Here is a 27,537-nt window from a genome sequence, read left to right as displayed (position 1 = left end):
CCAACAATGTTCCCTCGTTCTCTAAGTGATTTAAGAAAGCACTAAGTGGTTTGCTTTCACCTTGTAATAAGCCATCAGATTTTTCTTGAGGAGTGCCTCGTGTGTTCCTTTAATTGTGTGTAATTTAGTATCATTGAATGACAGCTGCAGTGATATTGTGCTTTTTCACCTCATAGCTGTAGATGTGAAAATATAGATGTCTCGCGCAAGTTAGGCAGCTGGTTAGGATGTTCTTGAAGCCAATTGTCAAATCCGACACTTTAAAAAAGAAGGTTCACAAACAAAGATATTAATTGCTTTTATTTTATTCTAATGGGAAACTTAAGGGATTTGAAAACAGGGTTGCAGATTCTAGATAACACAGTTGTCTATTCAGGAAGAGGGTGAAAGTTCTTGGCCGAAAAAAGGAGAAGGAAGTGAAAATGGATCATTCAGGATCAGTCAGCATCTGGAGTCATCACAGAGAAAGGTCCTGGAACTATATTAGACTACCACAGTATCCTATTAGATTTGCCTGTAAAAGAATAAGAACAGTGAATAGAGAGATAACACAAGGTACAACAACATAGAAGGAAAACCTTTGGTATCGAAAAAATTGTCTGAGGGTCTATGAGAATCAGAGCATTTCCACTCAGCTACCAGTTAGATCATCTCTGCAGGTTTGTTGGAAAAGCGCAGCTCAGCTGAAAACAGCAAACTGCGGAGTAGCGTAGACATCAAGACCTACACCTTTTGGCCACAGAAAAGAAAAATTACTTTCTAACTGCACAGTGAATCGTTGCTGCTGAGCCTTAAGGTTCGTGCTAGACCTCTCTCTGCATCATCCTTCCAGATGGGAGATGCTTATTCTTAATGAGTTTTTAATGCCTTCCTCAATGTGGAGGAAGTGTAGGCAGGGCGAGGGAGAGAAAGCATCAAAACCTTCTCTTTTGTCCTGTCGGGAACGTACCTTACCCTTTCCTCTTGGAAAATAAGGGTTGTTGTGGTGCAGGGATGGGAAGCAATACTGTGTCCTGCACCGCTGGCAGCAGCAGAAGAAGAAAATGGAAGGAAAGCACGCAGCACTTTGCCAAAAGGCAGAGAGATCCCCAAACCTGTTTTGTGGGATCTCAACAAATCTACTCTAAGTTTCAAGTTGAGGCTTCCTTCTTCACTGTCCTCTCAAAAGTCCCCTGCCCTCAGTCTTCTTCAGAGGTGCCTCCCTTGTGGCCTGCTGTGGGGCAGGGCTTGGTTTCCCTCCTGGGGGTGCACGTGCTGTGCAGGCTCACGGGTGCAATGGGGAAGGGGGTCACCGGAGGGACCGAGCCCTTCCTGGCTTTTAGCTGGGACAGTGAAGGGCCTGCACAGCCCTCTCACCAGTTCAGCGGTTACGATGTTGCGTTCCCATGAGAGATGGATGGAAATCAAGCAGGTGTGCTTTCAAAATTACTTTCTCCTGTATTAAGCTACTAGATTATAAATTAAAATAATATTGAAGGGTTTATAGGCTCAAAACAGCTTCAAGAGAAACAAAGGAACAAAAGCATGAACAAAAAGGATCAAATTACCAGCACGGCTTCTTTTGCCTGCTTCATGTCTGCTGAGAGACCTTCTGCGCATGACTTGAGTTGAAGGGCAGCCAATTTTACTGGAGGGGTAATAAGCAGGTAGTTGGAAATGTAATTCATGTAATCGTCTTGAGTGGAATAGAGAGCTTTGTCCGCAAAGACTTGCAGACTGTCACAAGCAGCAGATGCTGGAAGGAGAAAAATGAAAACAGGTATGAACGGGTGATGAACTGGTATGAACACGGCTGCAGTACGCAGTGCGGCTCCCAATGGCTGTTTCTCCAAACCTGACGTACTTGGGTGAAACGTATTTCTTCAGGATGGTGCTATCCTGGTGGACATAATAAAATTAGCATCCAGATGTAAGCAAAGCTTACGGGGAAAGGTGTGTAACTTCACGGCTTGAAAATCCACAGATCAGCAACCTCTGTCCTCTGGGGCTGAGACACTGCGGCATGTAACTGTGGGTACACTTTGGCAATGACATTACTTATACCCCACACGTGTAATTGCTTCTCTGCACTTCAGTGAATTCCTCCCTTGCACTACAAGACATAAATGAGGCTGTCTACAAAATAAGCTGCTAACTAGCTAAAAGTGAGCAAACTGCTCCCACTTCGGGCTGTTAACATTTGAGAGGTTACCTAAATGTGGAGCCCATCGTAGCCGAACTGCAGTTATCAGCCCGTATTCACTCAGCCCCAGAATACACAAAACGTTGCAAGACTCGTCACACTAGAACAGCTGCGGGGGGCAAATACCGCTTCGTATTTAAAGTCTGAAGCATTTCACAGGTTGGCAGGAAGGTTGCGACGGACGGAAGTCATACTTACGAGAGTAGCTGTAGGACGCAAGGACAACCAGCAGAAAGACAACTGTCAACTTCATGGTGGCAGTGGCCGCTTATGCTGCATTCAATTCTTGGTTCACACTAGCCAAGCGGTTTTGGAGCTTCATGTGCAGGCGTCGCTTTTATACATGAAGCAGCAAGCTGTGCTCCTCCTTCAGCGCTGGCGTCCGTCACGTGGCCTTACCTTCCCAGCTAGGGCATATTTACTTAGAGTAGATGCCAATGCCCCTTTTCCTTCTTCTCCTCCGTTCATGAAATGTGTTTGCTTCCCTGCTCAGCTGTACACAGGGAAGTGGCTTTCTCCACCATAACAACAGTGGGAGGACTCTTCCTCCTACTCCTCCTAGAAGCGATAAAGCGGAGGCAATTTTCTCAAGTCTGGTGGCGTGTCCTCTGCTGCTTGCTTCAGGCTACAGAGCTACGGCTGTCCTGAAGGAGGGGGTGGGCTTTCTATTATGCAATCTGTTATATATATTAAAAAAAAAAAACAGAGCTAGCAGAATTGTTGAAGGTGGCAAGTCAAGAAGACCACAGGGGTATCATCAACTGGCTGCCTCAGGCTCGTTGCAAAGAGAAGGGCAAAGACACAGCCATAATTAAAAAAACTGACGAATGGTGGTGGGAAGGAATTTTCTGGGAGCACCATCAAAGCTGGGGGATGGAAACTGGCTCAGGAAAGGTGCTATTTGCAGAGTCCACAGGAGCATCCCAAGGTCAGGGACAGCCGCGTTCACAGAGCAGCTCGCAGACACCCCTCTGGGAGGTGTTGGCAGTGTGCTGGGAACCCCATTTTTCTTTAATGGCGGGGGGGTGACCTGCCGTAATTCTGACTTAGAACGGGTGGTTTAAGTCGAGGGACTCCTGGGGATGGAAGCTCTCTTCGGGTCAAAATATTGTGGCTGATCACGGCGGTGATACTGTAGCATCTGGGCTGCAGGAACACGGTCTATTGCCCCCATAGGATAGACCAGTTGTTCTTGAGAAATCTGAAAACACCAGAAGCTGTCAGGCTTGCTTCCTGAGCCTTAATGTCGGTCAAATTATTCCTGTGCCATATGCGTAAGTGCTGAACGCCTCTGTTGTTGAGGGGCTCAGTGGTCTAACTAGGAGGAGATTGCAAAAAAATCAGCTATTCTATTCCCCAGTATCTCCAAAAAAAAAAAAACAAACAGAAGAAAACTCTCCCCAAAAGATGACTTTGGTTGACAATAAGCTCTAGAGTTCTTGAGAAGGTGCGTGATGGCCCTGGAGGTAGGAAACAGCATTTGGAAAGATGTATCCCTTGGCAAAGACTGCTAATCTGGATTTACGCTCTAAGCTGCTTAATGTCTTTTGGGGATTTGTTTGAAAGTGTTTGTTTTTCTTGTTTTCCTACTGCAAACAATATTGTCAACGGTTGGGTCACTAGAAGCCAATTTAATTAATAATAATATTTTCGGGCTAATCCCTGAACAATCCAAAGATAAAGTCTGGGTCCAAACTCGGTTGAAAAGTCCCCTGTGTGTTTTGGAGCGGGTCCCGTATCTCAGGGCACAAGTTCAGGGAAACCTGGCATCTCTGGCTGCATGCACAGAGACGAAAAAGCAGGGACCAGGAGAAAGAAAGGATGTGAAAATGTTGGGGTTCGCTTTCAGGACTGAGCTATCTGGTGAAATAGTTTGATGCGAACGAGCCTGGCAAGCATTTTCCCAATGCTGTTATTTCCTGAGATGGGCCATGCTACCACCTGAGGCTGTGGTTGAGGAACTGATATTTGATAAGTCTGAGAAGTCTATTTGGGGGTAAAAAACAACAAAAAAAGTGGTTTCAGCCATCTCTAAGTGGTTAATTCTCTACTGAGCTGCACATCCAGTAATATTTCTATTAATCAACAAACTAATCTTCAGAAAGTTGCAGCCAGGCAAGGAGTCTCGAGAAGACAGTTCTCCCTCATTCCTTTTGTGTTGCTTCAAAATTGCTTTCTGTTCTTTCCACAAAAGTGATTTTTTCAAAGTAAGTATGTATTGGTAAGAAAAATGGGGATAGATGTATGGAAGTAAATTTAACTGGGCTATAATTTAGTGCGTGTCAGTCTTTCAAAGGCCACAGGCCTTTCTTGCCTGGGAGTGATGCTGCAGCTCTGCCTGCACCTGGCCGTGGACCCTGTTGGCCCTGACTTGGCTCCATGGCTTGACCTCAGACCTGCCTCATGGCTTGCCTGGCAATCTGGGCTGCTGGTCAACCGCAGTTACCGTCACTGGACCTGCTCTGCCTGTCTTGCCCCGGGACTGTGCCCTTGCTGGTGTGGACCCTGCCCTGAATGCGCGCCGCTCCGAGTACCACTTTGCTCACTGACCCAAATCAAGTTCCAGTAGCACAAGAAGATGCCTTGTGTTTGCTGTGAGAGGACCGAAATTCAGAGGTGTGGAAATTTTTTAAGCCACACCTCATTTCTGAATCAGAAATGATGTGGTGAGTTTAACAGCATACCACTTTTTTCCATGTCTGGTAGAAAGAGAGGACAGCGTGAATGCATTATGACTGGATGTGACCAAGGCAGCTATTTTCAAGTGTTCCTAATATTAAGGTACAGACAAGCTTTAACAAGTTGCTTGCTGTTGAAACCTCAAGGCCCCCTTGTTCTGGGGTATGTGACAGCAGGTGGTGAAAAGTATTTTGTTGAGTCCCACCTGGTGGCTGATGCAGGTTGGATAATCGAGAAAGGAGGCAGATGAAAGTCTCCACTCAACTGTTTAATTCTTATTCATGATCCAGATGTTGAAAGATTTAACCATCAGCTTGTCTTACAACAGAGTAGTACAGAACCAAGTTTGCTTTTACACTATGACCGCTGCAATTCCCCTTTGCAGGTTTTCCTTTTCTTTAGCATGCTATGTTAGGGTTGGTCTGGTGGGAGAGTTTGCTTCAGATGGTTGGGTCCTGATTTGTGCAGAGCTCTCCCATCTCCAAGCTCAATGAGCAGTATGAGTTAGAATAAACGCAGTGAGAGACACCGTGGGTATCAGCAAGACTTGTAAACACTCCACCTCTACATCATTTATTTTCATTTCTAGAAATCTTCCTTCTGCACAGCTTGCAGGATGCTCCATGGAAATAAAGCTGTTGTTTGCTTCGTGGCACTGAAGAGGCCAGGAGCAGGGGAAAACTCCAAACTGAGCCCAAATAGGGGACAGACCTCAGCTGCAGGGTTTTACTCCCATGGCAGTAAGTCCAGACTGAGCAGAGCAGGCATTTGTGCAGTTTCCACACTCTTTATAGTCCTAGGACAATCTAACTTACTCAGGAGTGGAAAAACATCAAACAATACAAACATACATATGTGTATATATATATATATATATAATGTATATTAAAACACTCCTTCCACCCCCCAACAAACTCCAAACCTTATGGAGTGTTTCTGGCAGCATTGCCTTTGTGGTTCTCTCTTAGCACCAAATTAACTTTTATTTCTTCTCATTTTGTTCCCACACGCACATCATTTTTACTCTTCTGCAACCACTTTACGGACTGCTTCCTAGTATCCTGAGGCTACTAACTATCCCCAGTTCACAAGCTGAGAAACGCTAGTCTTGCCCCATTGGTCTAGGCACAAGAAGGCAGCACAGTAGCTACAGAGAAAGGGTCAGGTGTGAGTTGAAGCTGCATCTAGGAGGTAGCTCTGAAGCTGCATCTCTTCATGGGAGCTCATGGCTGAGCCAAGGTCTTGTCAAGATCCTTGGACTGAGTGCATACCTAAGAACTTGGGCCTCTAGCCCCATTCTGCTCTTTGAGACTTGTTAGAGTTTACTGGGAACAAAATCATTCCCTCTAACGCACCCGACCAGTTTGTGCGCACCAGGGATGGAGCGCTAACCAACCGGGGGCAAACCTACCTTGCCTGGAACCGAGTGACAAAAAGGCATCGGGAATGACTACAGGCAACAGCCTTCTGCTAAAGATACATGGGCAAATGCATAAACCTCGTTCTAATCAAAGAGTGAGAACTAAAAGGGACTGAAGCAAATCAGACATTGAGGCTTTAGGAAAAACATCCGTACAGGACATAAGCAAAAAACCTACAACCATCTTACTAGCGAGCATCTGCAGATAAAAGGTGCACAGGAGAAGGTGCAAGAAACACAGGGTTCTGAGGGCAAGAAATAGCCGAACTGGGCTTGGGCTGCCGCAGGGGGATTGTTCATTTGTTTGTTGTTCTCTGAGTCAATGTTTTGTGCAATGCAAACAGGCACTTTGGAGGACAGTCAGCCAGCTGGACCGAAAGGTAGTGGCAGGTGAGATGGAGCAACCTCGTGGCATTTGGAAGTGGAAAGTTACAGGGAGAAGTCAGAGAGGCTGATTGCACCAGGGCATGCAGTGCTTCTTCCCCGTCATTGCAGCTGGGGCAGATGGCCAACCTGCACTGAGATCTCTGGGGAGAGAGCCCCTTTTGCTCCCTCCCCAAACTCCTCCATTGCTGAAGGAACAGAGCCCCTGAACCAAGCCTGCATGCTTCAGCCCAGCTTTGACCCCCAGACGCCTTCCAGGGTGGCATGATTGTGCAGCAGCCCTTTGAGCTCTTTGTATCCCACCAACAGACTCGCATCCCTTTTTCTCTTCTACAGTAAACATACCTGTCACCTCAGTCTTCACTTGCTACAATTAAGTCAAACAAAACCAGGGGAAGGTTAAATAGGGCTCCATTTTCTCCAAACACTCCTGACCTTGGCCCATTTCCATCACAATTGCAACCTCTTCACATGTGTCTGGTTGCCAGCTGATGGTTCACGCTGCACAAGAGGCTACCTTGGACAGGGCTGCATGCCCCGGACACAGCCGTAGCCTCCAAGGAAGGAGAACCAAGAAAGGCACCAACCACAAAGAACAGTCACAGGTACTCCAGTTGCACAAAGGCTACATACACTAGCTTTATTTTAATTCAATGGACAAAGGACACTTAGGTGCTTAATCTGGAAAAGAGAATGCCAAAGTAAGCCATAACTGTAAATGGGCAGAGATAAGGGGAACCAAGTCTCGCTAAGGCTTTGTCCGGGGTGCCAGAATCTCATGCCCACTTGAAGTGATTTTGAATAGCACTAGTTCTTTGAAACTAATCGTCTTGCCAGAGTTTCAGCACCTCTGAACCCAAACTGGACCAGGCATGCCACGTGGCTTGGGATCCCACCAAAAAAAATAAACCTGAAGGAAATGCTTGAAAATGGCACTGATCCTGGGAACACGTTGAGATGCCCTGGGTCATGGTCCTAGTCCATGTGCTACTGAGAAGACTGGGTAAGCGGAGAGAAGGGTTTTTCCATTTTCTATCTTTTTTTCCTTGTTCTAAACAAAGCTAACTGTGACAGCTCAGCTCAAAGGAACTTAAACAAAAAAAACCCATAACTGTTGAAGTTTGCAGGAATAAGTCCCACTCTACTTACCTTAAAGAATGACCCTGAAGCATCTACTGACTGACAGGAGCAAAACATGTAATTTTGTTGAAGTCAGTGATATAAAATTGAAGTAAAATGGTTTAGGGATGACCGTATGAGCATTTTCTTTGAGGCCCTTTCATCATTGCAAAGCAGTTATGGCAAAAAAATCATAGTTATAGATTTTATCATTGTTACCAAGCTCAAGTGGTCATGGATGACTGGAAACAGCTTTTCTCTTGGCACCCAGGTATTTGCCTTCTAAATTTTTTGTTCAGCTTTGAACTCCCAGTATTTATTCCTTGTTCAGGAAGGTGTCTAACACTTGTCTTGCTAATAACAATACTAAAAACCTTTTCTCTTTTTTTGGACTTGGTCTTAAAGCCAATAACCTGATGGGTACTGGGAAAGATTCTAGTATCTCAAGGGCACTTACATTCCTTAGACCCTAGGAGGTTAGGCTGAGGACAGATTGCCTAAAACCCTGTCCCTCAGTTCTGTGAAAGAGGGTACTATTTACCTTCCCTGTATTCACACCTTCTGTGTAATCCTCTCTGCAAATATGGCCTAGCTGCCTCTTCTCAGCCCCCAGGCTATTTAGGGAGTGCTTTCTGTCAACAGCTCTTCAGAGTTGGCTGCTCAATTAGGGTCATTGTTTCCCAGGCCCATAGATAAATATCCTAAGGTCAGATGGACTGGGAAGCCAGTCAGGTTGTTATAGCCAGAATAATTTACTGGCACCTACCGGTAGAGTTCTTGGAGGCCCTGGATTTGTATAGAGCTGCAGAGCTGAGCCCCACCTGAGAGGCAACCCAGGACAACCTAAGCAGAGCCACCAAGCAGAAGCAACCATTCTGTGGCTACCCAAGTCCTTCACCCTGCATTTTTTTAAAACATAGTGTTGCAAATTACTCATGGCCAAGCAAATGCATTTAGGAAATGCCGCTCTATACTTGTTCTGTTCTTATACTCTTCTAGGTATCAGCTGCTCACTAGCTGCAGTGACTTAGGTGGACCTTACCATTCTTTCACTTTTGATTTATAGAACAGTTTGATATCAGAATAACAGGCAACAGAACCTGGAAGCTGATTTAGAGAGGGAAAAAAAGCTTTGCATTTAACCACGGTTCTGTCTCGGACAGCAGAGGAATAGCTGTCTTTTTATGGTTAAAATTGTCTTCACTCAGGACTAGCCTCTAAAGCCTGTTTGTGCAATATTTGCTGAAGTTCGGTCCACAGGCAAGACACTCACCTAGAGCCTTGCCTCCAAGGAGGGTCAGCTCACTGGAGAAAAAATATGCCCTGAACCAGGCATGTCCCAGTATTAGAGTAGAGGAACAGAACAGGTTCAGAGCAAGAGAAAATAGATGAAGTGACATAAGGTAGAGAAGAATAAAAGGACACAAAGTGGAGGTACATAATATTAATAGTCTATGTAGAAATAGGAAGATTGACTTTTCTTTTACGATTGGATTACAAATTTGTGCAATGCTTTAACGTCTCCGACACGTCCTGCAGAAATAGGTGTGCAGACCTCTAAGACTGTACTGTAAGACACATGTACTTCGAGCTCAGAGAAGGCTGCTGGGGCAAGCAGGAATCAAAACTAAAAAAATACCCGAAATCAAGAGCCAAAATAGCTTTCTTTAAAAAAAGAAATCTTAGTTGGAATTTCCCAGGGTGGGGTTTTTTGTTTTTTGTTTTTTTAAATAAATACCAACACCGTGGCTCCATACCCTATGCGAGTGAAGTTCCTGCTCCATCTGGCAGCAGCAATTCTGATTATTTTCAAACTTAGACAACAATAGAAGTGAGTTGCAAGGGATATAAGTCAGTTCAAACCAGACTGAAGTCATTATTTCTTAGCAAAGATTTCTGGGAATAGATCACCATGCCAAACTGTCTCTTTTCCAGTTTCCAGAAGGAAAAGAACAATAAATTTGTCAGCAAATTCTGCAAGGTTACCACAGCATACATATTTTCTATTAGAGAAGGAATTACGAAGTTCTCCATAGGTAAAACGCTCCTAATTTAAGGAAACTGTGCGCGAGCAACCCAAAGGGCAGGTTCCAAAATACTGCAGGTTTCCCCAGTAAGAAACTATGAAGAGTCCAGAAGAGAAGTCCAAAAGGGATGATTTAACTCGCTTTTATCAAACTACTGTCAAACATTCAAAGGGCATTCAACATTTAGGGCGTTTCTGCCATTTCAGTAAGCTTTCTTACAAAAAGGTTCCAAGTTCATTTTAGGATTGTAGTACAAAATTCAGTCTACAGAGCATCTATCAAAGCACAATCATCTCAGTTATACACTGATCAATAGCATAGCATCTAGCAGTTGCTGTATTTTGACATATAAAGACCCACACAGTTTTAAAGACATCATCTTGAAAACAGTCCATTAACCACATGCACAAGGGAAGGTGCAGTTTCCTCACATGTTGTATAGTCTCCAACACAGTTTTTTTTTTTATCACTCTGGTTATATGTACATTAAAAAGGTAGTCTTCAGTCTTTTGCCTGCTAGAATTGCAACCATGAACATATTTGTCCATCTTTAAAACAAATCAAGCCTCGAGAAAAAGATGAATCTGAGGTAAGAATGAGACAGATTTCCTATGCACAAGACAAATTTCCACAGCAACCTAGAGAAATAACGCAACTGTTTCCTTTAAAAAAATCTTCAAGTAGTGCTCTAGTGACGCCTCTAGTCTCTTTATGAAAAGGAGCTCGTTGCAGAGAACGTCTCAGTGCCGTTTGTGAATTAGGTGTAGAAGGACCGACCAAAATAACAAGTGATGATCTTGGAGCTTAAAATCTGAGCTGAGATTTTGCCATTAAGAGATGGGTTTTGATAATACTCCATCTGACACTGTCTTATGGAATATGTGAAGTGCAAAATAGAGGCCTAAAAATAAAACCACCTTTGATGCTGAGTAAATGAAATAGGCACAGGGGAGAAAAGAGCAAGCCAGGGATTAAGGCTAAACTCATCATTTCAATCCAATCTGTGCTACAAACATGAAATTTAAGTTGGAAAAAAAAATTGTATCAGAACCTCTGTACAATTTCGTTTAAAAAAGCCTAGAATAACAAAGCCTGCTTATGCTAGTTTAGATTTTTCTGGAGACAGTTACATGCAGGGTCTTTCTCCAACAATTAAAGAAAGGTCAATAAAGAGAAATCCTCACAGTAACCTCCTAGAGCTGGGGTAACATCATTATCAATATAGCTTGTCCATACCATCACACTTGATGTTGGCATAAAGTCTATGAGTGAAAAACAATCTATTTTTGCAATTTGCAGATAAAGACCATACCTGCTAGTATCTTGTTCTTGGAGCAGTTCAGTAGCACGTATTTGGATTCTACCCAAGATGCACGCAGGGGTCCTTAGCTGTGCAAGTACTCTGGTTTCAGCCTCGAGACAGGCAGGAACAGTACTGACAACCTTCCTCTACAGCTGGCAGCAGCTACCAGGCCTGCTTGGCCAAAGAGGGGAGGATCGCGTTGCTTTAGGCGATGAGTTCTGATGACCTAAAGGTCTAAACGTTTCCTAACTTCAGGCTAAGGTTAAAAAGGAGATGCATCTTTCAGCAGCAAGATCTCCCAGAAGTTTCGTTTTGCCGAGCAGTGAGAAACAACCCCCCCAAAACAGAAAATGCAAAAGGCCCAGTAAGAGCTGACATTTATTCAATGCTAATACCTAAAGATTTACAGACACTGAATAGTAACTCTTTTCCTCGCCTAGTGGGACAGAAATGCATACCCACCATTCCACAGGAGACAGCCACTGCCCACCTCAGTACTTTTTCAGGTTGTATGGCAGACCTAGAACTGATTTGGCACCTGCAAATGGCGGGGAATTCCAGACAGCAGAGCTCGTGCGCTTGAAGTAGCGTGGTTTGCTTTTGTAAAAGATGTCCTCCAGCTTAGGGCTTGCAATCGCCCCAAAGAGCGCATCAACGTTGGGCGGGTTGTAGTACTGGCGGATTACAGCTTGGCTAAGCTGATTCCCTGGAGAAACAGAAGATTAAGTTGTCATTAATTTATTTTAATTGAAATTGCTGTGTACACTGTTTGTATGTGCTGTGTCCCTGCTCCCCTCATTACTAATCATATGAGGAGTGGGACAGGAGAAACTCCTGTAATATTTGGTGCCTTAAGGCACACTGGTAATGCCTTAAGCTTCAGGATAGACCACGTGGAGGGCGAATATTGCATGTACTGAATTCTGTCCAGGACCTGAAGTAAGTTTACAAGAAACAAGGTCTCGCAGCTTTTTCTCCTGCAGATACAATTAGTTTCCAGGCAACATTTCAGCTCCCCTGAGTAGGTGGAACATGAAATAACAGTGGAACTGACTATTTCAGAACCAGGATAACAGCAGGTCTGGAACTTGGCCCGTGACATCTGGACACGGGTCTTGCTTTTTAAAGCCAGTGTCAAGCAGGCTCAAGGTCAGAGCACTAGTTCAGAATATTCTTCCACTTATACTGGCAAAATGACCCTAGCAGCACAGCTGACGCAGTTTTAAGAGTCCTGTCCCCCAATATCATCCCATGAGGTCCCAGGTGGCAGAGGAGTCCTTGACTCAACACTCCACCCACACTGCCACAGGTTAGCACCTCTGTGTAAGTAGGACTAACTAGGAAAAAAAATCTTATACCAAGTCTTATCATCAGTTGGAGCAGAGCTGCAATAGGGAATGTTGGGAACTCTCAATACAGATTTCAACCTGCTGACACGTACCACTAGCCCAGGCAGGAATGGGCTTTCGGGGCTGGCTTTCATCATCCGTAGAGTCGTCACTATTCAGATCCATTCCATAGTTATTTGGATTTATCTTGGGGGGTTTAGGACCTTTCAGGGCCTGTGGAGTCATCTGGTACGAATTGCATACAGGAGAATTCTAGAAGATGGATATAACAGTCATTAGATACAATAGCATAATGCTACGCTTCAGAGTTGTAGTGGGACACTTGAATACAACTCTACATTGCCTTCTCCTGTTTAATTAGGCTGCTTACGCAGCTACGTATGACATGGACAAGCCAGCAATACATCCATCTAATACAGACACAGCAGTTCCACTTGATACAAGCAAGGCTTAAATGAAGTTGCTACATCCTGAAAGCTGCAGCTGAGCAATGTCCTTCAAATATTCTGCAGCTAGAACTCTTGGTCTTGTTTAATAATATTAAATTGAACATTATCTTGTTCAGAAATGCACTATAGCACATCATCAGCTCAGGACACTCATTGTAATTTTGATAGGAACAGCATGACTGAGCGAAATGCAGAAAAAGTTGAAGAAAAATGCAGAAAAGATGAGAAGTTAGAACTGCACATTTCACTAACCACAAAATGTAAATCAGTTCTTAAGAGGAGTAAGTCTCTAGGAAACTGGAAACAGTTTCGCTTCCTAAAAACAGTCATGAAAACAGCCTATGAAAGTCATTTCACTATTTTTGATTAAAATAATTAAATAAAAAGATTAAAATACATAGCTTTGCAAGCAGCTAGAATAAAGATCTGTGTGTCTGTCTTAAATGCTCCAGACAAGAACATTCACTTCTAGGATCACCTCAAGTCACATCAGTAGGGTTCGCAAATGCAATATTGGCCCACAGACTCTGCTGCCATCCTGTGGCTGTTTCCATCTTTGAACTTAAACATCGCTATTTAAACATCTCTGATGTTTGCGGGGGTCAGTATTCAAACAGAAGAAATTAAGAGAAGCAAAGGAACTTTAATAGCCACCTCCTTGTACTGACAATCAGAAAACCATGACAAGTATTTGTTGTTTCCCTTTCCTTCTTTTCACTTCAGGTCATTTACTCAAGGCCACCTGGAGTCAGCCTCAGATAACCAGGGTAAGATTTTACAGGATCCCTTCATTATTTGAAGGGAAATAAAAAAAAACACATGGTAAAACTGCCCGTGGCAACAGCACATCAGTGCTGGAATCAAAGTTCTCTGATGTGATCCCTTAAAGAAATTCCACCAGAGAGAGCAGAATTACCTCTTTCTTTTCTAGGTGCTGTGTTTGGGCTACATCTTTAGCCTTTTGCTCCTCTGGCAGTGTCTTCTCTTCTCGCTCCTGCCTCTTCATCTCTGCTAGCCACTGCTCCTCCTGCTGGCAAGCCCACGTCACAAATGAATTAAGTTTAACCTCATTAACTAAGCTATTCTACTAACCCAGGGATCCATTTATTTGACACGCAAAAAAAAAATCTAAACATCTAATTGCAAGTCTGAACACAGTACAGACAGTAAACAAAAACAATGCAGCAGTTTCAGCTTTCCTCATAACGTGGCACATTGCTATGAATAGTAACTCATTGATCTTCCCGCTGAAGAATATTAGTTGTCTTCCTCTTGTAACGTGATGATCTTATGCTTTGAAAAAACTAGTTATTGACCCGATCTTTAGGATATAAAGATCAGAAACCGCCTGACCATATGCAGATGGAAAAGGCTAGAGAGACTACGATCAGTAGCATAGTCTCTTTAGAGGCCAAATCATCCCATGCTACAGTAACCATCCAAAGCAGGTCAAAGGAATCTCACCTCAATGGTTTTTTTTGTTTGTTTGTTTGTTTTTTTCCTCCTTTTGAATGTAAAGGAAACCAAAAGGCTGCTAACTCAAATGGTAAACATCTAGAGTGAGATAAATCCCACCCAGTCTTAAGTGCAGGACAAGTGGCACACAGGTCTCCCACTGGTTGCCCGTCAACTTCATGAATCCTTGAAAAGGGGCATTCCAAAAGTTATTCGAATAACTTGTGGGCTATTAGTCTCTGTTCAGGTGAAAATGCATGTTGCTATTTGAGCAAAGCCTCAGTGTGCCCAGCTGCATCAGGAGTTTCTTCAACACCACAAGCAGAAAAGCCTGCTCAGTTATCCTGTGCTGTCCTGACCATTGCAGAAAATAACCTGACAAAGTTTACAGTCTGTACTTGTGTTTCTGCAGCAAACAGCACAAGCATAAAATTAAGACGTTGCTTCTAAAGAGTCTGGGCTTATTTATTGTTTGGTATAAGGAAAGGTGCAGATACACCTGGGCACAGAAAGGGGGAAGAGCCACAAGCTTCAATTGAATTTGACATGTGCAGTATCTGTCCTTTCTCCTTGCCCTGCTACCATCTCAGGGGAGCGAGCACCACATTCTGAAAAGGACAGAGCAGACCCTACGGATGAAAGCACCTTTTGTTAACTTAAGTCCAGAAGTGCAACAGCTCAGGGTTCTTAGAAGCAGCTGAGCTATGAAGCTGTTAGTAATGGCTACTCAAGTCAGATCCACCTGGCTGTAAGCATCTGCTGAGAAACAGTTTCCTTACTTCTTTCTTCTCCACCTCCTTGTGGAGCTGTTCTTTAGCAGCCAACGCCTCCTTCTGTAGGCGAGCGGCCTTCTCCTGCTGTTCGCGTTGCCTGAGAACCAAAGTAACAGACTATCACACTCAAAACTACACAGCAGCACTCCCCCATCCACAGGGCCTGCTGCAAGTCCCTCTTTTCTTACAGCTTTGCAGGGCACTCCCCACCCTACTTGCTACTTTATCAGGCCCAGAATTTCTTCCTGGCAGCTCATTACCCAGAGCTGCGCTGACAGCACAAAACAGCTCTTTTTTTCTGCTAGGACTTTTCAGTAGTGCTTCACTTCAAAGTCCTGGCACAAAATTTAGTACATAAATGGATAATTATCTTACTTTTCTGCCTGGATCCTCTCCTGCTCCTTCTTCCTCTCCAGCTCTCTCTCTGCAGCCAGCTGTTTTTCTCTCTCCTGTTCTGCCTGTCTCTGCTCAGCAATCTTCCTAGCACGTTCCTGCTCTTCTTCCTTCTTCTTCTGCATTAGCTCTCTGTGTCGACGTTCCTCCTCCTCCTGGTAAGCACAAGACAAATTACTCACCCCACATTGTATAGGAACAGGTTCCAGAACAAACAAAACTAGGGTCGGCTTTTTTGACCCAATTTTCAGCACCTATCACTACAGCAGCGAAACACACAACTAACGGGTAGAGTATATGCTTTCAAGGTAGCTACATCATCTTTCCAGCGATTTTCAATGCTGGCCTTACCCTGTCTACCATGCACCCCAAAGGGCCCAATGGCCAGGACCATGCCCTGAATCTCTCTCCACATGCAGCAGAGGTGACAGATTAAGCTATGTTACTTCTTTCCACATAACGCTGTCCAGTCTCCTTAACTGAGAAACTTAATACTTGCCGATTCACCAGTTAAGGACTTCAGTAAGAACCTGCCCAGGATTGCAGAAGAAATTTGCCTCGCAGTCATCAATAACAGCTCACAACATATTGCAAAAGGAGGCACAGCACTGCAGAGAGCTTTAAGGACAGAGCCTAAGCTTATTTCCCCTCCAGTATCATAATTTTTGCTCAGTTGCTTAGTGTTAATATTCTTGCTGGCCGCCTCACTCACAAAGATCGTAGCAGATCGCAGTCATTCTAATTGCATGCAGGGTGATAGGCAACAGGGGCATTAACACACGAGCCCCGGGACAGACCTGCTGCAGTGCTTTTTGCTTTCTGGCCTCTTCGTCCTGTCTGCGCCGGGCCTCTGCATCTTCCATTTTCTTGGCAGCTGCTTTCTTTTTGATTTTTTCTTCTGCCAACCGTTCTTCCCGCACCTAAGACACACATATCTGGCTGAATACCTTAGTCTCAGATGGGACAGTTCTCTGGGCATGTGAAGTACCATAGCAGTAGATCTCAAGGATGAAGAGCTCCCACCCACTTATTAAGCAAAGGCTTCCCCCCTCTTTGCCACCAGGAGTCAATGGAGCCGGGGCATTATTTTTGAACAGTAATAGTTAGGGAAATGACCTTCCTTTGGATCTCCACAGGAAGGGTTAAGATTCTGTTCTGATATTTTTACATCTAATACAACAAAAACCATCAGAATACATGCTAAGAAGCATAAAATTAATAATTCTGGAAAACAAAGCTTTTAATCTGCCGTTAGCTGTAACTAAGACCAATACAGCAGCTCAAACTCACTGAATGCCACATTTCTGGAAAGATCTTTATTCAAAGATTTTTCCAGTTCATTCTCTGGATTTCAGCGGCCTCAGCTCCTCTTCTGGAAGGCACACTAGCATGGCATGATTTACCTCAACGGATTCTTTGTCCTCCACAATAAACTCTACAGGTACATTGGGTCTTACCTTCTCGGTCTTCTCATCAAACAGAGCTAGCTTCTGCTCAATGCGCCTTTTCCTCTCTTCCTCCATTTGCTCTGCCCGTTCCCGAGCTTGCAACACTTTGCGCAGACGCTCCTCACGTTTCCTGTAGGACGTAGCCTGACTTTATCCACATAGCCTAGATGAGTTCCTTCCACAGACCTTACAGCCCAAATATAAAGCAAACAAACAAAGCTCTTGGGCAGCACAAAATTCAATGAACTAAGTAGGCCATTAGTTTAAATATTAGCAATATTTAAGCCTCATCTGAGACAGAGGACTTAAGGCAAGAGTCTGATGCAGCAATTGGGTGAAAAAGTTAGACTTTTTAGTAGCATCCTAGATAGACACCAACAGAACAAATACTGCCTTAGCAGTGTGAGAGCAAGCTAACAAGAATTTTGGTTGCATGTATGGAATCTGCAAGACAAGTGACCTAGATGCAAGGACCTACAAGCCCAGAGTGTGCACTTTGGACAAGGTAGAAAGCATATACTCACAGCTTTGCCTCTTCTAGTCGCCGTTTTTTTTCTTCCTCCAATTTCTGTTTTCTCAGCTGCTCAGCCTCTTGCTTTTTCCTCAGAGTCTCTAGCTTTTGCCTCTCCTTTTCCTGGGGTGGATCAAAAATGTGATTATATCCAGCTGCAAGGGCTTCTTTCTACCCCAGCCTGCTCAGGTAATTATGGACCCAGAGACAACACCAAGGAGCTGCAGCTGCAGCCACAACCAGGGGAGATCATAAGCCTGAGAAAGAGCTCAAGTAGCCTGTGATGTGGTCATCCCTGGTTGGGAACAGATGCAATGAAAAACAAGGCAGTAGAGTTAATCTTTAAGAGCAAGAGGAGCTTGGAAATTGAAACAGAACCATCAGCTCCTAAAGTCCAAGAAGTTTCTGCAGAGGCTCCAGACAGCCCCATGACTTACACCAGTAAAAACAACCAAAAAAGCAGTATCACTGCCAAGCCACTGATTTCCTGCAGATTTACAGGGACAGATGGTACTCTAGGAAACACCTTGCTTACTTCAAGTGAAAATTCACATTGGCTTCTATGCTTCCCACAAAGATTTCTCTCACAGTAAACCACCATTTAGAGTCCTTAAAGTTTGTTTCAGGCACACAGTCAGCCCCATATACCATCTGGACAGAAATGCAGGGCATTTTTCCCCATTTTCACAAACAATCCAACTAACTCAGCCTAAATATATCATTAATTAGGAGAGCAAGATACAGCCAGCACTAAAGTCACAGCAAACAGATTAAGACAAACTAATTCAATGTCAAATTGAATTGACATGACACCAATTGCCAATTATTATTGCAATTTATTTTTATTTTTTATTTTATGCTGTGCTCCATATTGCAAGATTGATGGTTATTTGTACCCAAACTAGCTAATTTAGAACTAGCGATTATATCTTATTTCTCTGGTGTTACTTAGTTCTGTTTAGTCCCCAAATAAAAAAGGTCACTGAGGGGAAAGCTGCCTGCACTGGAATGAAACCTAAAATACAACATTCAATGAAACAGAAGCAAAGGATCCACTAATCGGAAGAATTTTCTCATCACATCAGCTCCTTCACCAATATGGAGATTAATCTAATCTCACTCATGTTCCTGCTGACATTAAAGGTTGAATCCTTCACTGCTTCAGCAGATAAGTCTATCATTAGGGAATACAGCAAGACTCATTAAGCAGTGCAACTATGACAGCTTTAAGCAATACATACAGGCTAGAAGCTGGAAAACTGAATTTTTGCAGGATGTCCCCCTCTCTCTCAAGTAAAACAAGTCCTAGAATTACCTTATTCCATAGGCAAGTTGTTGGATACGAGAAGTAAAAGCAATTTATGCTTCGTACACTAGCTTCTAATGTTCACCCTGCGTGCACCCATTAAGTGGCACCCTTGTATTTGCCCGACACTGTTGGCATACTTTGAACATCGGCATACTTGCTTCAGGACAAGCTCCTATTTCTTCCTGCAAGGAGCTCCAAAGTTTCTGACAAACCTCAGAACATCATGAGCTTGGATTTAATAGACACTTGCTGAAAATCTCATTAGAAAAGCCTTAGAAAGGAGACTTTGGCTGCGCAGACTTCAGTTATATACACACACCAAACTGCAGCATTCAAGACCCTTGATTTTCCTTTCCCAGTTCTTTCCAGTTTTCCTTCCTCTGACTGACACATGCTAATAGTGCATGGGAATATTACAGAAATGGCATAGCTTAGAGTCTGATTAGAAATCCTTAGGGAGTTGTCTAATCACAAGTTTGTTTAGTTGATGTAAGTGTAAACAGAGAACTTCAAGTTATTCCTTCGTTTATTATGGGTCAGGAATGTTGTTTGGCATCTGTGCTTTAACTTGGACACCCATCAGCCCATCATCTACTAGCCTATGACTTAGTCTTGTCTTACCTTAGGGTCAGTTTGGAGAGGAGTGTTGTACCTGATGAAAGATTTCATTACACCGTTTCTCCCCGCAGAACTTGGGGTCATGAGGAGTTGGTTCTTCTGCACAGTGTGCAAAAATGTTTTGAAAGGACGTACAACCTGTGAGAAGAGTGCCAAAAGTGATCCTCAGGAGACTAAACAGGCAAGAGGTCTAGGTGCAGTGCCTCAGGGATGCAAGCATCTTACTTTGCTGGCCGGGCAGGGAGGGGATGGGGTCTTCCTTCTTGGAGGAGAAAGCCCTCCATCTTCTGCTTGCTGATTGTCATAGCGTTGATCCACAGCTCTTTTGTAACTTGGCTTTCTCCTGTGAGGAAGAAATATAGATCATACATGGCAAACCCTCCTGAGTGCCAAAGTCAGGTTTAAAAAGAGGTCATGCAAACTGTTCTAGCTTGAAAGAAATTTCATTTTGTATACTCAAGTAGTTATCCAAGAAAAATTTTCTAATATGATAGAAGATACAAATTAAACCCTTTTTTATTACAGGCAGGGAAACTTACTGCAGAAATTTCATAGTCACAAAACGTTGAAGCCATTTAACAACGCTTCAGTACTGATCCCACTTTGAGCAGGGAACTTGACTAGAGATCTCCAGAGGCGCCTTCCAACCTGAATGATTTTATGAATATACCTGGCACTCTGCGGTGGTTCCTGGGTTTCCCCGTTCTTGTTGAAGTTGTTTTCTGAAAGAAAACATAGTTACTCAGTTAGTTCTAGCCAAAAAAACCTCCATCCTGGCACAGCTTTGAAAGCAGACAGATGTAGCAGCTCTCTCTCCTGCCTAAATAGCAAAAAAGTTGCCATGAATTATGCACAGCAGGACCTTACTTGCTTTCAGCGAGTAACCACACGGCACCATTCAAAGCATAGAGCGAAGACGTCTGAAGTCACCTGTGTCATGCAGTTGGCATTAATACAATGCTGTGATGTTCTGTACAGATTCAGAGCAACTGCTTGCTTCCGCATTCAATTAGGCCTCCCATAAACTTGATAACATATCCCTCCACCTTCATTACATCACAACCTATTTCCATGTGCTTCCCAGGGCAGAAAAGACAACTCCAGCACAGAATTTCCGGCTCTTAATCTCTTGAAACAAATCCTTGCTTGTCAAAGATCAGATTAGTCTTTCATATTGAACCTGATTAGGCTCTCAAACCAAGCAGCTAATCTTCCAGACAGTCTCCCAACAAAGCCACAACTTCTCTTAAAATTCTGCTGGAAAGAAGCCGCTGGAAGTTACCTTTGCTGTTAGTCTCCTGCAGCTGCTCATTTCTGTTGAGGTTCCGAGTGCGAAGTGACATTCTTGGACTTTGGAGATTCTGCAGAAAAAGCAAATAGGTTTCGGCACAATTCTCCCACAGAAACAGCCAATTACTGTTTCAAACCATGCTGTCGCACTGATTTAGATGGTCTGCAATATGGCCAGAGAATACGTAAGGGAAAGTAGTGGTACCAGTACCCAGAGTTAAGTCCTAACCTCCAGCTGTGAAAGATATTTCAGGACACCATCTTAGTAAACTCCTTGCTGTCATGTCATCACTAGAAGCCCAGATTTTAACACAGAACATGAATGTCCACAATGAGGGATTTGCTACTCGGACTGAGCAAGCAAACTCATAAGCCATTAAGGACAAAGCTTTCCAAGATGGAAATCTGTTTATGGTTGCTGGACTTCAGGCAAAGAATCAGGCACAGCTCATTTTACTTAGCAAGGACAAATGGACAAGCAGGGAGACAGCAACTACAAACAGCTCATTTCCTTGATTTATCTGGTTCTGTTAGTAATGTGATATGCAGTGGTATTTGGCTTCTCTGCACTTATACTGGTATGAAGTTCCTTCAGTTGTAATAATGGTTTTATACGCCTCCGGGAGAGCCGGCAATGGCTTTGGAAACCTGCACTTTGCTAGCAATACAAGCATCAAGTCCACTGAAGGTATCAAGACCCACCTCCCAACCCACCTTGGCCAGCAGGTAGGCTGGCAGCCACCAAGGAGATGGAAGGAGAAGGAAAAAAGAAGTGTGGAAACTAAGGAAGCAGTTAGGAAGGACAAAGAGCCTCACCCGAAATACAGAGTCGCATACTAAGTATAGTATAGTAGTAGAAAGCATCTTGTAGGCCAACAGAAGCATATGATCTGAATAATTCGGATATCAGGCCTGAGAAAAATCTGACCTTTAGGTAACAGCCTGTATACAGGTATTGTCTTTATCTGTTCCTATGGACAAAAATATTTGCTGTTTTGAAGAGGTTGCCGAGTCACTGCATTTTCGAGTTACTCAATCCCCAAAAGTAGTCTTTGGCAGGAACGAAACCATGTTTGGTTTGCCGAGAAAACTGTCGATAGACAGGATAAGGTAACCTGGTGGCCCAGGCTAACAACAGGGTGGGCTACAAGATTTCACTCCCAACAGCAGCAGCACAGAAATACAATATGAAGGTCAATGACAGATCAAATACACTATGCAGACTAGAAAGATTGCATTTATAAAGGCATCGGGGTACAGAAACGACAGATTAGTCCTATTCTCATATCTGCAAAGCAGATTTCCCCTCCCACTTAACATTTTCACTTCAAGCTTTTCCACAGTTGCAACTCAGACAAGCTAAAATCCATGGCCACTAGAAGAACTGCATTCATTTGAACTTTTGCAGCTGGTGGAAAAGCACAGCTAAAAAAGTATGTATAAGCCTGTCTTTCCTTACAGAAGTGCTAAGGCCATAGAGCTCCATCACTTTCAACAATCAAAGACTGAATTAACGCGACTCTGCGCAAAACACTGACATAATCCTGACATCATCTTCCTCATGAGGCCAGTGAGAATTCTGGAGGAAGATGTTTTGGCTTGAATGATCTTTGCAGATTTTTGTGGTCAGCGTAACACAAACTGACAAGCTTTATATAATTTGCAGAGCTTTTAAAATACCAAGATGGTAATAGTGTCCAAACTCCACACAACTAAAACCCTTTTTTAAATTTCAGGATTATTTATCTGCATGGATGAAGAGTCAGCACTGAATTTTCATACAGTTTATCTCCAGCAAGAGCCAGAAAGCCAGTCCCTATTCCACATAGGCATCAAATTCAGACCTTGGTATTGCTGGTATGTATCAATTGTTTATTTTCCTAAAATGTATACATTTATATATGTTTATGTAAGATGAGAAAGAGAATGCTATTTTCTAATTTCAGCTAGCCTTAGCTTTGCAGCGTCTCAGATTTTAACACGACGCTGACAGGATACCTCCACTTGTATCCAAAATAAGCCTTGAGTCACATGTGCTCATTCATTCTCCCAGATAAAAACTTTTCTAGTTTTTGTTTTACTGATTTTGGGAACATCGTGATCACATACTGATTTTGAAACATTGTGATTGACTTGACAATATCAAACTTTCTCTAGTCTATGGAACCAGGTAGACTATAAATATGCTCTTGTATGTATTCAAGATTAGACCTCAGCAGCCAACTGCTCTAAGCTTTCTTTATTCAATTTATTCTTTATTCATTTCTTTATACAACCATGTTGACTGAACTTGGTTGTGTTTGGAGTCCCTCTAATCCCCCAATAACAGACGCATTTAACACATTTTAGTCACAAGTCCGCACAAAGAGAAACATTTTTAACTTCTGCTCAAAACTTACCAACTTTGAGGGGGTACAAGGTCCAGAATGAGGCCTACAAGAAAAGAAAGAAGGCAGCCACATTTAATAGTTATCTGCAAACGGTGCATTTTTTAATCAAAAATGCCACTGAAGAAAGCCTCCAACCATGATTTTAAGGCTAAAGGAATCTCTTAAGGTAGCCTCACCCAGTTTTGACAACTGTTTCTTCATCCGCTGGCACCTCTCCAGGGCTGGGACCTGAATGGAAAGAAAAGCCAAAGCTCTAATATACAGGTACAGGCCAAGACTCATTCTAGACTTTGTAGAGGCTTTTGCTCTGCCTCCTGGATTATTGCCCTGCAATTCAGATGCATGCTGCTACAAGCAAGGGCAACTTAAGCGGCACTAGAGAAGGCATTGCCTACAGTTTTAATAAAAACACACATTTTCAGTTATAGATGAGTTCAAAGTGATATTCCATGTGCTTACATTAAGAGCGACTCAGTTTGGGCTCAGACTCATTTTGCAGGACTATATCCAAATACTAGCAGTAGTTAAAAACCCAGCATTATTTACAGAGTGCTGCTTCCTGCTAAGTATTCCAGGTGGCTCAACGGTATCTAGCTTTTAAGTATCAACAAAGGTTGGAAACCACCATTAACGATTAAGAAGGAGATGCAGCCTCCATCTTAAAGGAGTAAACAAGCACAGACATCGCAGTCACAGCGTGCTGCGTCAGGGCTCCCATACTTCCATCAGAGAACTTATCAAAAGAAATACAGACACACACGCTGTACACGCATCCAGTGTGATCTGAAGCAGAGACAACACCTACTGTGGAGCTGCTTAACATCTATGCAATGGCCACGTGCTTTGGACTTTCGGACATCAACCAGTTTGAGCAGAGCTGCCTGAAACATCACAGTTACTCTCCTTACATCCAGAACTTTAGACTGGGCTAGAAAGTCTTTTCAGGTTTTGCTAACAGAGGGATGGAATAAAGCCTTCCTTAAGCCTCTCAGATAATCCAGATCCTGATCATGAAAACTTATTTAGACCATGCAGATAGAACAACTTCAGTGCCTCGTCATCAAAATTACAGCTGAGAACACTGTCCCTACAGTTTCATTTTTCCTTTGGGAGCCCTCAGAGCAGAGTCAGAAGCTTACACGGAGCTCTGCATTACCCTGTTAGCGACACAGAAAAAGCTATAGGGAGTGTGGTATTATGGTTCTGGAAAAACATTCAGATAGAACAGTTGAGTTGGTATGAAGAAAATAAAGTGTTTGTCCAAATATATCCCGTTTTTGCTGTACAAGGATAACGCTTCAAGAAACTTCAGTTTTACACAGCACAAATCCCACACAGCGAGAACACTGTAGATTAAAACATTACAGTAACATTCTTTCAGCTGTACTATCCTTCGAACCAAGTATGCTGTGCAAAAGAGCCAATCTCTCCTGAACTTCCGACACCCTGAACTGCACAGAAGAGCCTATCTTGCATCATCTGCATTTCAGGAGTCATTTATTCGTTCACCATTTAACAGCCACTTATTTTTTGCCTGTTGCTCAGCTCAAAAGAGGTGACATCCATCACTTTGTTTTCCTGCAGTAAATCCCATAATTGCATTCCAGTAGCAAGAACATTTAAATCATTTAAATCAGTTGAATCAGAACATTTAAATCAGTTTATGTTCTTCACAGAAATCTGTCTCTACTGCAACTTAAAATGGTCTTCCAAACTTTTGTAATAGATTTACAGAGCTCAGCCTCAGAATTTCCTTCTCAAAACAGGGGCTCTAGAGCTACCAGCCAGATTCTGTTTAAAGAGCAGTGGATTCAAAAAGTAGCTACCTTGTTTCCCAGAAAACACACAAGCTTTTGTGAGAGCCCCCTCTTAAGAAGCGGTTGCTGCTAGGAGCCGCTTAAGAGCCCCATCCACTAGCTTCCTCTTAATTTTGCAAGCAGCCACCACAGAAACTTAGAAGACATTAAGACCGTTCTCCCACATGATACACAAGGCTGAATTTGCAGGCCACAAGTTATTAGCTGGCACAGTTAATATGTCAAAGGTTTCTCTGTCAGGTAGGTTTCTAGAAAGCCACTTTGAACACTCACATTGATCTGAATGTTTGTCTAACCTAGAAAGATCATCTGCTGCACCCAGGTGGAAGAACTAGCTCCCTAACATAGCTTTTCTTCAGCAGTAGAAAGCAGCAGAGCAACAAAGCAAGCAGGAATGGTGCAAAGCAAACTTTTCTGGTAACATTCAAACTTACAGTTCACGCGACTGGAGGACACGGATGACTTCCGAGCTGCCTTCCTCTTGACCATTGTCCTGCTGACAGATTTCCGGATGATGCTTTCCCTTTTGCTGGCTAGTGAGTATTTCTCTGCCAAGGAGGTCCTGCGAATCGTGGAAGGTCTACCCATCAGACTCCTGCGCACGGAGCGACGGCTCAGTCTAGAGCCTGTAGGAGTCCCTGGGTTATCCCTTATGCGCTGGGGAAGCTCCTTTTCGGACGCCTCGTTATGCTCTGGTACCCGAGCAGAGACATCTACCTCCTCCGCCCTAGGCTCTTCATTTACAGTGACTGTAGTATCAGCTGCATTTGCTATCTTCAACTTAGATACACCCCTTTCTCCTGTGTCTTTTGCCTCAGGGGTATGAGGAACCACCAGCATAGAGGCTGCAAGCACAGGCTGCAATTCTGCAGCACTGCTTTCCTTTGGAGAAGCATCATTTGGGCTCAGGAGGATAGTTGTGGAGACCTTCTCTGCTGGTGTAGACGCGCTCTTCTGCAGGTGTAACTCAGCGCTGACGCGATCATTGACACTAATTTCTACTAAAGGAATCTTCCCTTCTACTGACTGGACAGAAGGCTTCTCAGTAGGGACTTCTGAGCACTTAGCAGGTGTTGTGATCTGGGATCTCGTCCCAGATGAGGAGACTTCTTCAGCCACAACCTTGACTAGTTCCAAGTTTTCTTTATTTTGGAGTCTTTGAGAATATCGCTTGGAGGATACTGGTTTGATACTGCTTTTCCGCCGTCTAGATAATCTAACAATAGAAACAGTGTGTTAGACTGGAACTGGATTCAGGAATAGACCCAAATTCCTAACAACACAGCTCTGTACCTATTCATTTGCAGATTGGAGACAGCTGTTTTCTGATGGCCAACATAGCAAGTAAAAACAGCTTGTCTACATCTCTATTTGTGAGGTCTCCGTACAGCAATTTACTAGTGTTCTGTAAAGCACGTGCTGGAAACAGCACAGGGCTTGAAGCACTTCCTTAGGTAAACTGGAACGTGCAGGACAACAAAGCTAAATGATGCAGAAGAGCCCATAGAAGAGTTCAATATACACAGAAAGTAACTAAAATAACACAGCCATTTTAGGGAAGAAGAGAGAGCCAGAAAAAAAAGAAATGCAGACATAAAAAAGAAACTGAGTGACAAAAGCCAGGATATTTACACAGTGCATTTTCAACAGAGAACCTTGATGTTATGACACGTTTAGACCACTAGGTTAATAAGAGCTCTGGAACGGAACACATAGTTGAACCTTTAATAGTACAAAAGAACAAGCATTAGAGGAAAGATCGTGGGGAGAAGGCTGTCCTCTGTGCAACCTGCATTTCTCAAGCAAGTTCTTCCAGGTTTTCAGAAGCTTACTCCCATCTTTAGGCTTCCTTCGAAAGAAAGCTTTGTATTATACCTTTAACCAATTCACCCTTCTCAAACAGCTGCTTTTCGGTTACAGCTTTCTGGACCCCAAGCAGCATTAACTTCGCTCTTGCTCCCCAGCTCCTTGCCTCCAGCCCCAGCTTTCCGCGAGTGAGGAAAGGGGGGGGAGGAAGGCCACCCCGTTGGAGGCGGGGGCCCTTCCTGCCGTGAGGGCCCCGGGGAGCGAGGGGACGACGCCGGGGGCGCTCGCTGAGCGCGGGGGGGCGGGAGGCGCCGGGCCTACCTCTTCCTGCCCGGCTCCTGGGTCTCGTCCTGCAGGGCGGACAGGCGCTTCTTCCTCTGCCGGTTCCGCTGCGACGGCGTCTTGGGCATCAGCTCCGGCTCGTCGCTGTAGTGGCTGCGCGGCGGGGGAAGGGGGGAAGAGAGACGAGGGTGAGCGCGGGGAGAGGCCGTTAACGGCGCCTAACGGTCCGGTGCGTGAGGAAAGGCGGCGGCGGGGGGGGGGGGGGGGGGGAAGATACCTGCTGAACATCCTGGCCGCCTCCTCGCGGATCTCGCGCAGCCACACCAGGTCGGTGTCGTCCACTTGCCGCAGGAACTCCGCCAGCCGCCAGTTACACAACGCCGGCAGCTGCGCCGGGCCCGTCGCCGTCGCCATCGCCTCGGCCATGGCTGCTCGCCTCGGCCGCCCCGGCCCCAACCGCCCGCCCGCCCGCGCGGCCCAGCCCCGCCTTCCTGCCGCGCCGCGCGCCTGGAATTCAAACCTAACGCTCGCCC

General features: G+C 44.2%; 1 protein-coding gene and 1 long non-coding RNA gene across 3 annotated transcripts; both read right to left on the bottom strand.

Moving 5' to 3' along the window:
* Nucleotides 1-297: 297 nt before the first annotated feature.
* Nucleotides 298-2,777, bottom strand: LOC106489136 (uncharacterized). Its single transcript, XR_001293344.2, has 2 exons — nucleotides 1,548-2,777; nucleotides 298-514 (listed from the first exon to the last, which is right to left on the bottom strand). It is a non-coding gene; the product is annotated as an uncharacterized lncRNA (long non-coding RNA).
* An 8,697-nt stretch (nucleotides 2,778-11,474) lies between these two features.
* INCENP (inner centromere protein) lies at nucleotides 11,475-27,418 on the bottom strand. 2 transcript variants are annotated; one of them, XM_067295906.1, is made up of 17 exons: nucleotides 27,282-27,418; nucleotides 27,044-27,157; nucleotides 25,351-26,132; nucleotides 23,276-23,327; nucleotides 23,109-23,142; nucleotides 20,702-20,780; nucleotides 20,090-20,141; nucleotides 19,645-19,762; nucleotides 19,423-19,557; nucleotides 17,506-17,615; nucleotides 16,991-17,111; nucleotides 16,331-16,453; nucleotides 15,516-15,688; nucleotides 15,147-15,237; nucleotides 13,829-13,942; nucleotides 12,556-12,715; nucleotides 11,475-11,820 (listed from the first exon to the last, which is right to left on the bottom strand). In XM_067295906.1, exons 1-17 carry the CDS (start codon nucleotides 27,416-27,418, stop codon nucleotides 11,606-11,608), a joined length of 2,610 nt encoding a protein of 869 aa, XP_067152007.1. In that variant the 3' UTR covers nucleotides 11,475-11,605. The 2 variants fall into 2 exon arrangements, with proteins under 2 accessions (XP_067152007.1, XP_067152008.1); XM_067295907.1 differs by lacking the exon at nucleotides 13,829-13,942.
* Nucleotides 27,419-27,537: the final 119 nt, after the last annotated feature.

This window comes from Apteryx mantelli, chromosome 4 (genome assembly GCF_036417845.1).
Source record: "Apteryx mantelli isolate bAptMan1 chromosome 4, bAptMan1.hap1, whole genome shotgun sequence".
Lineage (NCBI taxonomy): Eukaryota > Metazoa > Chordata > Aves > Apterygiformes > Apterygidae > Apteryx > Apteryx mantelli.
This window is presented reverse-complemented; position numbering and strand designations above follow the sequence as displayed.

Excerpts from the sequence above, each read along its gene's own strand:
- INCENP (XM_067295906.1), bottom strand. The coding sequence starts at position 27,418 with ATGGCGACGGCGACGGGCCCGGCGCAGCTGCCGGCGTTGTGTAACTGG. Across the intron at positions 13,943-15,146 it reads AGGAGGTGGAGAAGAAAGAA|CAGGAGGAGCAGTGGCTAGC; the intron begins GTAAGGAAACTG and ends TGGGCTTGCCAG. Across the intron at positions 11,821-12,555 it reads CATTCCTGCCTGGGCTAGTG|GGAATCAGCTTAGCCAAGCT; the intron begins GTACGTGTCAGC and ends CTGTTTCTCCAG.